Source organism: Podarcis pityusensis, assembly GCF_964106645.2.
Source record: "Podarcis pityusensis genome assembly, chromosome: 12".
NCBI classification, from domain to species: domain Eukaryota; kingdom Metazoa; phylum Chordata; class Lepidosauria; order Squamata; family Lacertidae; genus Podarcis; species Podarcis pityusensis.
The window spans coordinates 52,459,173-52,472,363 of NC_138037.1; the positions used below are offsets into that span (position 1 = coordinate 52,459,173).

Sequence of the window (13,191 nt, forward strand, 5' to 3'; positions counted from 1 at the left end):
TAATGTGAACATTAAGTCTTTGAGGCCCTTGATGCAGGGTAATATTTTTCCTGAATCTTTTTATGACAGAGCCTCTGTCATATGTTTGAGCTTTTTTCAGTTCTTGTGAATTGTTGGATTTAGCATTTGGCAATTGAGGAACTTTTCGTAGTGGCCTTTGTTTCAAACAAAATGTAGTTAATATAAGCCACAGTTTGTTAGTTTGTTTGTTTGTTTGTTTGTTTGTTTGTTTGTTTGTTTGTTTGTGTGAAATGATAAACCATGGTTAAGCAAAATGAAAGACTCTGAATTCCTTCCTGTCACATGGGAGAAGAAGGGGGATGAATGCATGAGCCTAAGGCTCTCCTGAGCTATGGTTTAGCATGATGTGCAAAGATGAACATGGAAACATTAGCTAAGAATCCAGCTGCAGATTTTCTGGCCTGTATTGATACCATGAATGCAACTGCAGGAGTAATGTTCATTGTTTACACGGTGACGTCTCTTGATATCAAATGTTACGTGGGTAGTGATGTGAGGTGAGAATATTCTCCAGAGAATATTCTCCACAAACTGTAAATTCTAATGTAAAAACCAGTTTTACAACCCACATTAAAAAAATCTAGTAAATAATAAGTCAAGCTGTGATATTGCCAGTGTAAGTAATGAATAATGATTTTTTTGATCCAGTTACATTACTGGGCATTGTGTCATTCACCATTGGCAGTTCTGAAATGCAGTTAGTTAGTTAGTTAGTTAGTTAGTTAGTTTTAAAAGCGCTATTCATTTAATTTGATGAACATTTGAATTCATATGTATTTCAACTATATGTAATAGCGCTTTTTTTGTATTTTGGTGTGACCTTATTCTTAGCAATTCTATACCCTTGGCCATACAGTGTGCTTTTTTTACAGAAAGTGGCCTGAATGCTTTATACACTTAAAATACCTAGGCCTAGCAAAGAATGTGAATTCACTGCATTGCCCCATTGAATAAAAGTATCTGTACAGTTTTTGGTTGCCATCTGAGCAAGTTTACCCATGAATAAATTTTCAATGCATTAAAATGATATCTTTTTCAGTGCATTAAAATGAATATTCTCCTATTTTAAATGAAAATTCTCTAATACTCTCATTAATTGAGAACAGTCTCAAGAATATTCTCCAAAAGATTATTCTCGAGAATTTAACATCTCTATACGTTGGAACATATTTTTTTACTTTCTGTCCAGTTTAGTATACATTTAGCTATCAAATAGCACTTAATCTGCAACAAAATATCCAATAGCCTGGGATTCATAATCACATGTGTTTTAACCTCTTGCTCCTTTACTGGATGACTAACTCCTCTATTTATATAAACCCAGAGAAGCTGATAGAGATTATTTTGTTGATTCATGTTTAAATTAGCAGTTGGATGAAGCAGGTGGAAGTTGGCCGTGAGCATTAACTATTAATTTTCCAGGAGTTTTATGTTTAGAAATAGAGTCGTAAATATATGTCTTCCTTTTGTGGGAGAAACTGATCTGATCTTAACCTAAGAGATGTAACTCGGGTGGTATGACTATGAAGGTTTTGATATGTTTGGTAAAGGCAGACCATTTTTCCTTTCTATGAAATGATAGTTTTAAAATCATGAGTTCCTAAATTATTCATTTATATTCTAATATTGTTGCCCTGTCATACTCCAGCAGCATTTATAGTCTGTTAAACCTCTGCAGCAATTTCATAACTCTAACTGGATATCACAGGATATTACAATAAAAGATTTATGGCAATGGAACTACTGTTTTATTTCACTGTGACTGTTATAATTTTACTGGTCTTGTCTTCACTTACTACTATTTTTGCATTTAAAAAGTAGATCTTACATTACATACCTGTCCATCTACACTCCCTTGCTTTTTTGTGCAATTTGGGACGCGGGTGGCGCTGTGGGTTAAACCACAGAGCCTAGGACATGCCAATCAGAAGGTCGGTGGTTCGAATCCCCATGACGGGATGATCTCCTGTTGCTCGGTCCCTACTCCTGCCAACCTAGCAGTTCGAAAGCATGTCAAAGTGCAAGTAGATAAATAGGTACCGCTCCGGCGGGAAGGTAAACGGCGTTTCCGTGCACTGCTCTGGTTCGCCAGAAGCGGCTTAGTCATGCTGGCCACATGACCCAGAAGCTGTATGCCGGCTCCCTTGGCCAATAAAGCGAGATGAGCGCCGCAACCCCAGAGTCAGCCACGACTGGACCTAACGGTCTGGGGTCCCTTTACCTTTACCTTTATATGGTAGTACTATGTAATTTTGGCTAAGAAAGCAACTGACTTTGTGACTCAGTTCACACATGATGCAAAACCATGGTTTAGTGTTACAAGGATGAGCCTGTGTGAGTGTTAGGTTCACAGTCCCATGCATGCTTTCCTGAAAGTAAGCTCCACTGACCTTGAGTGGATAGATCTATGCATAGAATTGTTTGCCCTGTAAGGATAATATCTGCTTCAACATTCCTCTTACACAGGAAAAGTGCCTTATTTTTCAGAACTAATGTATGTCTTCACATGTAAACTTGTGGAAGCTTCATAAATACATTCAAGCTGATATGATTAGTGGGGGTGCCAAAAATGTAGACAATGTATAGAAAAGGGATGGATCTCCTCTTCTATTATTGTATTCAAAGCAAATCTTTTCACTTGGCTTTTCCTTATTGACCCCTTCTTCTCTCCCTTCTTTTTACCTTCCTTCTCCTTTCTCCATAACGTGCCCAGTGCTTTATTAGACAACATGCCTACAGGCAGAGCCAGTCCTATTTTTTATGTTGTAGAGTGCTCAGTTGTTTTTATGAATGCTGTGGCTAAATGAGTATTTGTTCCTTAAAAGTGGATGTGTAAAAATACAGTAAAAGCTTGTTCTCTCTTACTCTTTTTCAAAGGCCTTGAAAGTACGGCAAGCAGATATTACCCGAGAAACAGTACAGAAAAGTGTCTGTGTTCTAAGTCAGCTGGTAAGAGATAGTTACACGCCTTAAAAATAGCCTGTTTGGGGATCTTTCTTTCTTGTTAGGCACACTCCTGTTGAAATCCAAGACAAAAGCATTCTTTCAAAATTGTATTCTAGTAAACAGAAAAATGCCATTTGCAAGCTCTTAAAATGACAGCATTTCTAATTTAATACATCCCAGAGCATTTCCCCCCTTTAGCTTTGTACAAAAGTGAAATAGGACACACAACACTTCTGGTCACACTCTTTATCATCGTTCAGATCTGTGAGATCCATCACTGTACAGTTGAGGAACTGAATCTGGAGCATGGTTTGCCCAGCTCCCAACCCAAGATCCAGAAATTTAGTTATTGGGCCACGTTAACTCCCACCCAGCATGCCTTTTCAAGTCACACCTCATGTAACAACTACCTGATGTGAAATACTTTTTGTGAGTGTGTACATGATACTCAAAGTTAGATTCTGGAGTTGAATTGCATAAGGAGCAAGAGAGAGATTCTTCATGGAGAAGTTGACTTGCGCAAGCAAAGCTTATTTATGTTTCTTTATGTATAGCATTTTTATCCAATCCTTACTCAGAGATGCTCAACGTAGCATGTGTAGTTCTTCCTGACCTGTTTTACCACAACAGCCCTATGAACGTGTCCAGAGAGGGCAACCAAAATGGTCAAAGGCCTGGAAACGATGCCTTATGAGGAACGGCTAAGGGAGCTGGGCATGTTTAGCCTGGAGAAGAGGAGGTTAAGGGGTGATATGATAGCCATGTTCAAATATATCAAAGGATGTCACATAGAGGAGGGAGAAAGGTTGTTTTCTGCTGCTCCAGAGAAGCGGACACGGAGCAATGGATCCAAACTACAAGAAAGAAGATTCCACCTAAACATTAGGAAGAACTTCCTGACAGTAAGAGCTGTTCGACAGTGGAATTTGCTGCCAAGGAGTGTGGTGGAGTCTCCTTCTTTGGAGGTCTTTAAGCAGAGGCTTGACAACCATATGTCAGGAGTGCTCTGATGGTATTTCCTGCTTGGCAGGGGGTTGGACTCGATGGCCCTTGTGGTCTCTTCCAACTCTATGATTCTATGAGGCAGGTTAGACAGAGGGTTAGTGACGGACCCAGATTCACTCGGGGAACTGCACGGCTGACTTGAACATTGGATTTGAACCTGAGTTTGGTCTAAACCACAGAGCCTAGGACTTGCCAATCAGAAGGTCGGCGGTTTGAATCCCTGCGATGGGGTGAGCTCCCGTTGCTCGGTCCCAGCTCCTGCCAACCTAGCAGTTCGAAAGCACGCCCAAAAGTGCAAGTAGATAAACAGGTACCTCTCCGGTGGGAAGGTAAACGGCGTTTCCATGTGCTGCTCTGGTTTGCCAGAAGTGGCTTAGTCATGCTGGCCACATGACCCGGAAAAACTGTCTGTCGACAAACATCGGCTCCCTCGGCCAGTAAAGTGAGATGAGCGCCACAACCCCAGAGTCATCCGCGACTGGACTTAATGGTCAGGGGTCCCTTTACCTTCTCTGGTCCAACACTGTAACTCTACGCCAGCTCTCAAATGGAGCAAGGCAGCCCAATTTTGCTTGTATTTTACCACACTACTCTGATCAGATAGGAACACTATCACATTAATAAACTATTGCTCATTTTGACAGCAGGATGACTGACATAGTCAATCGTTACAAATAAACTGTTACCTAATGTATGTGTAATTTGTCATCAATTTGAGATCAATATGTGTAATTTGCTTTGAAGGGTAGCTGTTTTTGTCCTTGACTGTGTGCCTGCCTTTCTTGGTGTAACATGATGATGTGTTTTCCTTTCAAGCCTCTGTATGGGCTACTGCAGGCTAAGCTGCAGCTAATTACACATGCCTACTTTGAAGAAAAAGACTTCTCTCAAATTTCAATACTTAAGGTAAGTTTTCTGTATAGAAATGCAAACTCTTGTGTGATACTGATCTGTGAACCATAGAGGGCCTTCATTATTATCTAGCTGATTCCTAAACTTTAATGTCACCCTTCCTTCATATCTACCTGCATAGCTTTCCTTTCCCTTGAAGCAAATGGGGAAGCCCATGCAGACTGAGAGATAGGTGCACTCACTGGAGTCCACAGCCAGGATAGAAAAGAAGGCCCTTAAGCTTACATTATTTGCATTCAGAAGGTTTCTTTTTCTTGATTTTCTTGTTTTATCTTTTTGCAAACCACTTTGAGGGGTGGGTGGGTGCACACGCGTTTAAATCAAGCGGTATATGCTTTCTATGAAATAAAGAAAATAGACCAGGGGATATGAATGTTGTGCTTTCCAGATGTTGATGAACTTAATTCCCATAATCCCTGGAAATGGACCATACCAGCTGGATGGAAGTTGGAGTCCAACAGTTTCTCAAGTGGACTATGTTAGCTACCACTGCTTAAGACCCAGCCTTGTGGTATCCTTGGGGTTTTCTTGCTATCACCCTGAGCTCCACCTGCTGCAAAAAAGGCACACACTTAGAATCAAAGAATTCTGACCCTGGGGTTTGTTTGTTTTTGAGGCCCAGAACCTCACAGTCCTTCCCCACCAAAGTCCATTCCTGGTTACTCCAAGCTTTCTTCATTTCAGCAAAGAGCCATTTTTGTTGCTACCTTTGTTTAATAGTTGTGAGTCAGAAATGCTTGTTGATCTACTGAAAATTACCCAAGGATTTATTAGGTAGGACACAGTCTACTTTCTGCCCACCCCTGGTGTAGCCAATACTGAGCTAGGTAAACGAGTGGGTGTGGCTCAGTTTAAGGCAGTGCCCTATATTCCAAGATCAGCCTTTCTCAACCTTGGGTCCCCAGATATTGTTGGACTACAACTCCTATCATTCTTAGCCAGCATGGCCAGTGGGCAGGGTGTAGTTCAAGAACATCTGGGGATCCATAGCTGAGAAAGGCTGTCCTAGAATGAGCCCAGGGGAGCTATGTGTTATTTTTCTCAACCAGTGCTTTTCCCCATGCCCCATTGCAAATGAGAGGATTTTCAAATGCCATTGGTGGTATAGCACATTAAAAAGGGTCAAAGATCCCGTTGGGTTTACAGCCACTCTGGGTTCTACCAAAGGATCTCTGGATTCCAGCTGAAGGCTCTGGGAGTCCATTGGATCGATGTCTATGCATTTAGTGACTCATTGAAAAAAATGCCAAGAATCTTCTTCGTAGCATAGTATTTTGGCAGATCCATGCTGTATGAAGCCTTTTCATTTATTTTCTAGTAGATGCCTTTAGAAAGTGTTTTTAATGCTTTCAAAATTTATGGCTTTTCAGGAACTTTATGAGCATATGAATAGCTCACTGGGAGGAGGCCCCCTGGAAGGATCACAAGTTTATCTTGGTAAGCAATATTTACTAAATAACACAACTGTTCAATTTTCATTTCCTAAAGTACTTTATTGGTACTAAAGTCTAATGCCAAGTCTGTGTGTGCCTAAATAATGTACTAATTATTGTGATTACTATCCCCATCAGTCACAGGGCTAGATAAACCTGTCACTCTTCTCCTTTTACATAGAATGCTTGTCATTTTCGCTGCTGGGTGAGGAGAGTTGCTCAGCTGCTTTTTCAAAATCATGTTTATTCAAAAGTAATGAGTGGATTATTAAAGGCCTATTAATAGGAGAAGGGCCAGATAATGTTCCTTCCTCCTGGCTTTAATGGGAGAAGGCAGTCAACTATTATTGGTAGTTAAAATCCAATTTGCATTTGTGATCAATGAACCATGTAAGCTCCCACAGATTCTTTGCCCCTAAGTGCTGGGAAAATAGTACAAAATCTTTTAATCCTGCTGCCAGCAGGTTTCTCCACATTTATAAGCAGGAAGGGTTGGTGGTTCTTACTAAGGTGTGCTAATTGTTTTGCTGTCCCTACTTTTAGGCCTGTCTCCACGAGATCTTGTCCTTCAGTTTAGACACAAGGTACGTTTCTTCCTGATGTGAATCCTGAAGGAGGTACATCTACTTCTGCCATTGCTTTGCTTTTGACAAACAGTGAAGATGCGTCTGCTCCAGCAAGGTTTATTAGGGGATTCATTCTCAAATGTATTAAGACCGCTCAGTTTGTAAAGGTTACTGTTCTGTGGTTGATAGTTGGCTTAGTTCGTTTGGGCTGGATGTGAAGGGTTGTAGCTCATTGGTAGAAGATCCGCTTTGCATACAGAAGGTCGCAGGTCCCCTCCCTAAAAGCATGGAAAGCTGCTGCCAGTAAGTATTTACAACACTGATCTAAATGGACAAAAGAGCTGACCTTGTGTGAGGCAGCTTCCTTTCAAGGCAGATCTTGTACTGATGTAGACGGCCTTCAGGTAACATGGCCCCAAACCATTTGAGACCTTAAATATCAAAACCAGCACTTTAAACATGGCCCGGAATTGGTGTCACGTGCTCTGATCAACTTGCACCCACTAGCAATCAAACTCAATAGCTGACATTTCTAAATCATCTTCAAAGGCAGCCCCATGTACAGTGTATCTACCTTGGATGTGACCACCGCATGGATTACTGAAACAAGGTCCAGTCCCTCTAGATAGGCTCACAGGTGGCTTCCCTGTTTCCTCTGGGAAAAAGGCACTTGTGCTTCCAGAAATAGTGCTGAGCCCAAGAGAAACCACAAACTTAGTCCTTCAGGGACGTCAAGGCCCATCAAACAGCAGTTGTACCCCTGTGTCCGGATCAGCTTGCTTCCCTAAGCGTAGCACCTGTATATTATTTGCCCTGAGTTTCTGTTTATTCACCCTTATCCACCTCAGGACTGTCTCCAGACACCTATTTAGGATTTCCACAGCCTCCCTGAGATTGACAGGTGGAAAAGAGAAGCGGAGCTTGGCATCATCTGCAATTTGAGCTCAAGCTTTTGGGCGATTTCTCCCAATGGTTTGACTTAGAAGATAAACAGCATGGGGGACAGAATAGATCTTTAGGGCCTCCAGAAGCCAGAGTTATAGGCTACAAGAGAAATCCTCCAGTATCATTTTCTGGGACCAAACCTCCAGAAAGGACTGAGGCCGATGTAGTACCATTCCTCCCCTTTCCAATCCAGCTGCACGACCCAGAAAATACCATGGTTAATGGTACTGAATGCCACTGAGAGGTCTAAGAAAATGAATCATGTTGTGATCTTGTCTGGTTCTTATTGTAAGTCATCCACCAGGACGACCAAAGCCGTTTCTGTCCCATATCTGGGCCTAAAACCTAGAAATGTATAGTGTCTCATCTGTGCTGCTACTATGAGTTGTTTAATTGGTTGATTGAACCTTTTGAGTGCTTTGAGTATTTTAAAAAAAAAGCCAAGTTATAAAAGCAAATGAAATCATTTGTTCAAATATTTATTGTGCATTTCTGAAGTGTCAAATGGAAACGATATCAAGAAATATTAATATGCATACCTATTGCTGTTGTTTAAGATTTGTGTCTCTTTGCTTTGAAGGTCTTAATACTTTTTAAGCTGATTCTCCTAGAGAAAAAGGTAAGATCTCTTCCTTCTCCCCAAGTTGGCAGAAAGAACTGAAATGGACTTGCTTAATGACGTAGTTTAATGGAATATGGATTAAAAGCCTCTGTGGATAGATGTTATAAGCTATCCCACGCATGCAGTTAGCTAGTATGGAGACGTGCCTGTTCTGTTTGCCTGCTTTTTAATGTTTCAATTCAGCAGTAGTTGCCATGGCAAAGGTAAGCGAACTTTGCTAAAGTTGTGGTGTGGCTATATGGATACAGATATGCAGATGTACAGAGGCAGCATAACACAAAATGGCTGCCAAATATAAAAAAGCAGAAAAGGAAAGTACCCCAAAATGGTACAGGCATGTCTCCTTCCGCCCCGCTGGGAAAAAGGCACCTACATCAGCCAACACTGTGCTCACTCCCAGAGAGAAGCTGTCTGCACCTTTCCTTTGCTCAGACCATGTCACAGCCTTGACATGTAATAAAAGACGGGCAGGCTTATAAGAGTGTGTGTTTAGTGTAGTGGAAGCCAAGCCAATGTAAACAGGAACTGGGCAGGAAGAGCAAATCGTCTCTCAAGCATTGTAGATTTTTGAGAGGATATTTACTGAGATCATTTGCGGGAACCATAGGAGTTTAGGGTACCCTTGGTTTATATTCATCCAGTAGCCACATATGTTTAAAAATGAAGGGTGGAAGGGATTAATTCATGGGTAGGCCACTTAAGGCCCGGGGGCTGGATACGGCCCAATCGCCTTCTAAATCCGGCCCATGGACGGTCCGGGAATCAGCGTGTTTTTACATGAGTAGAATGTGTGTTTTTATTTAAAATGCATCTCTGAGTTATTTGTGGGGCATAGGAATTCATTCATTCCCCCCCCCCATATAGTCCACGCCCCCTCAAGGGCTGAAAAAGTTTGCTGACCCCTGGATTAAATTCTGCAGGCTATTATAGCTACAGCAATAATGATTATTAATCTGAACTTTTTACATGTCACAAAGCATAAAAGCAATAGTGCTCCAGAGCATCAAGTCATATTTGCCCTTCCCATTTTAATGCACTGGATCTGTGGGATGTTTCCTTGAACCTATGAGGAAGGAAGACCAAACACAGAGTAGCATATCCTCTGCTTCTAGGTTCAGTCTTCAGCTGGGGTACTGAGGGTTCTTCCAGGTGTATAGCTGGAATTATCTGAGGAGATTACAAATGTTGCAGAAGAGGAGGGGGTAAGGTGTTCGTCATGAAACAAAAGAGCGGGTGAACCTCTTTGAAGAATAGGTCTTTTTTTTTAAAATGATATTTATTAAAAGTTTAACAATTACAGAAAAAAACAAAAAAAAGAGAGAGATTAAAAAGTTACAATACAATACATCAAAAAGCAGTAAAAAACAAAATAAAAAACAATACAGCACAACGATGAGGAAAAACAAAAACATTTAAAAACAAAAACATTTAAAAAACACATCCAGTATTTCCATCTCCTTATCTTTCATTTACTTGTTTCATCGACCTCCTCACACCTCCCTCTTTTGTATTCTAATTCAATTTAGCTGTTTCAACAAATCCTTTCCATCTTTCTCAATTTTTGTTCTATAAATTACCTTAACCCGATCTGACCTTAAATTTTACCCTTTGACCCATTAACAACCCATTTTTACTTAATTCTTAATAACATTTCTGCTAAAACCATGTAACTTCATTCCAGCATCCTTCTAACATTCATTAATTTTACTATATTTTTGTAAATATACTTTAAATTTTTTCCAATCTTCTTCCACCAACTCTTCTCTCTGGTCTCGGATTCTGCCAGTCATTTCTGCCAGTTCCATGTAGTCCATCAGCTTCATCTGCCATTCTTCCCTGGTGGGTAGATCTTGTGTCTTCCAGTGCTTGAAGCACTGGAAGAATAGGTCTTAACTAAGAGCAGGTCCATGCTGACTCAGACTATACACCATGAGACCTGGCTCCAGATGCATTCAAGAACTATTAACAGCACACAGTACTCTGTTGGCTCCTAGACTCTGGATATAGATGGTGTTGGGGCATCCTTGAATAATTTAGCTAAACTGCAATATAGGAAAAATTGTGTCTAATGCTTTAAAAAAATTGCTGCTTGTGATTCCTGTTTCCAGTGCTGTAGAGTTCTGCATGCTGTTCTTTAAACATCTAAACCACTGAGCCTCTTGGGCTTGCCGATCAAAAGGTTGGCGGTTCAAATCCCCGCAACGGGGTGAGCTCCTGTTGCTTGGTCCCAGCTTCTGCCAGCTAGCAGTTCAAAAGCACACCAAAAAGTGCATATAGATAAATAGGTACTGCTCTGGCAGGAAGGTAAACGGCGTTTCCGTGCGCTGCTCTGGTTTCGGTTTTCCGTTGCGCCAGAAGCGGCTTAGTCATGCTGGCCACATGACCTGGAAAAACTGTCTGTGGACCAATGTTGTCTCCCTCGGCCAGTAAAGCGAGATGAGCGCTGCAACCCCAGAGTCCTCGACTTGACTTAACTGTCAGGGGTCCTTTACCTTTTACCTTTTTATGCCTCAGAAAGTCATGTGCTGCTGTCATTCTAGGTGTTATGAACTGGAATTGTTTGTTTTTCGTTCTTCCTCTAGAAATTAACGTTTGTCATTCCCACCCCCACCCCTCCCTTTCAGGTTCTGTTTTATATCTCTCCAGTGAATAGGCTGGTGGGAGCCCTAATGACAGTCTTATCACTCTTTCCTGGTAAGTGAGAGTAAAGTATTTACAACAATAGAAAGCATGTTACACAGTTTCCCATGTCACCTGAACCTAGAACGGTGATTAGCTGTGGTTGGTTTACACAAGCCATTTTTAGAAATCACTGTTCGAAGTTGGATTGTTTGAAACAAACCATCGTTAATGTTAACCACAGTTTGCTGGCCCAGACCACCTGAAAAATCACAGTTAACCAGAACTAGTCCTCCCAGTCATACAGTAAGAGGAGAGGAAGGGAAATGTCAAGGTCGAAAGAAGGCTATGTTTATTCCAGTATTGTTAAACCATAGATTAGAATGACATTCGGATGCGGCTTGTCTCATGAAAGATCACTAGTATGGTATATTTTAGCAAGTATAAGGAACTGTGCCTCAAGCTATAAATATACTGTGCATGATAATCTAAGATCATTCTTAGAATTATAGAATTGGAAGGTACCCCCAGAGACATCTAGTCCAACCCCCTGCCATGCAGGAATCTCAACTAAAGCATCTTTGCTCAGGAAAAAGGGAGCCTTCAGATACAGAGCTGTAAGGTAGCTTTCAAAATATGCAATGTGTTTTGCATTATGATAAACTCACTTTTCATGATGCTGTTATCCAAGAGATTTTTATAATTTCCAGGTATGATAGAGCATGGTCTCACTGACTGTTCACAGTACCGGCCGAGGAAGAGTGTTTCAGAGGATGTTGGCCAACAGGAAGTCCCACCTCCTACAGATTATTATGTTTCCTTGTCCACTGTGGCGCTTTCAAACGAAAACGTGGAAACAGATGCAGAAGGCCCAACGTTGTCCGGAAACCAAGAACGGGACACTGAGAAAGTAGATGTACCTTTATTTCAGACCGAGGACAATCTCAACGGAGCACACGTCTCCAGGGACAATGGGCAGCATTTGAAACCTCCCTCACGCACTTCTCCAGAATCATCTGAAAGTGACTGGGAAACCCTGGATCCTAACATCCTGGAGGACCCCAGTTTGAAAGAAGGAGAAGGTGAAATCACTGCAGTAGCAGCACAGACTGAAATCCTTCCAAAGGAACCTGCAGTTTCTGAAAGCATTCCCATTACTGTGCAGCCTCAACCTAACACAGGGCACGCCGTCTTTGTTCCTGGCCTTATATCAGGTTTGGAAGAGGACCAGTATGGCATGCCGTTAGCTGTTTTCACTAAGGTAACCTGGCATGTTCTGGCTTCTGGAAAGTTTCCACGTTGCTTTTTATCTTCTTTCAAAGTTGTATTTTTATCCTTTCATTGGGTAAGCTGTCCTGGAGCAAGTGCTACTCATAAAGGTGGACTGTGAATATTTTTAAAAACAAATAAGTAATTGCTTTAGTAAATCAGTCAACAAAACATTGTGGCCTCTCTTTTGAAAAGGTGAGGACCCGTTTTCTACAAGGTCTCCTTTTTTGGATGGTGAATGTCATGCAGTCATAACAAACCTTGCACAGTTTAAATCTGCCACAGTTGTAGAGAGGTGAATGAGGTATCCGATCAAAGCTCCACAATTAGAGGAGAGGGGAAATACAATAATGTGACAGGGGGGGAAAGCACAGCACAAGTCTTCCAGCTCTCCCTGTCCTGGTAATACAAGCTGGGCAGCTGTGCTGACAGGGCCAGTGGTGTTAACCTTTTGGGAAACTGCAAGGATATCTTAATACCCAAAGGGAGTGGGACAAAAAACCAAAACAGACAGAACACCCCAGAGTCTTTGTGCCATCACCAGGAACTGGGGTGTACTCACTCATGGCAGGGCCCTGCTAGGATGGAAGTAATAAACACTTTCTCTGATCTGGCCAGGGTCATAGGTCATTGGTGGAGAACCGCTTTGCATGCAGAAGGTCCCAGGTTCAGTCCCCAACATCTCCAGGAAAGACTAGGAATTTCCCCTGTCTGAAACCCAGAAGAGCCATTGCTGGTCAGTGTAGAGACCATAATGAGCTAGATGAGCTGTTGGTCGGACTTGGTATAAGGCAGCTTCCTATTCAGCTCAGAATAGGCCCACCAAAGTTAATGCACATGGCTTAGTTTCAGT

At 41.7% G+C, this 13,191-nt stretch overlaps 1 protein-coding gene across 2 annotated transcripts in view; it reads left to right on the plus strand.

Annotated features, from left to right (window-relative positions):
• The window catches only part of AVL9 (AVL9 cell migration associated), a 38,626-nt gene that overhangs the window by 11,083 nt on the left and 14,352 nt on the right, over window positions 1-13,191 (plus strand). For both annotated transcript variants that reach the window (XR_013978375.1, XM_080975873.1), the window contains exons 4-10: window positions 2,899-2,970; window positions 4,789-4,878; window positions 6,255-6,321; window positions 6,861-6,901; window positions 8,409-8,447; window positions 11,075-11,144; window positions 11,780-12,330. Coding sequence is in view for 1 of the 2 variants with exons in the window: in XM_080975873.1 (XP_080831999.1) it covers window positions 2,899-2,970; window positions 4,789-4,878; window positions 6,255-6,321; window positions 6,861-6,901; window positions 8,409-8,447; window positions 11,075-11,144; window positions 11,780-12,330 (930 nt within the window). In the remaining variant the exon portion in view is untranslated. The remainder of the gene's footprint in view (window positions 1-2,898; window positions 2,971-4,788; window positions 4,879-6,254; window positions 6,322-6,860; window positions 6,902-8,408; window positions 8,448-11,074; window positions 11,145-11,779; window positions 12,331-13,191) is intronic.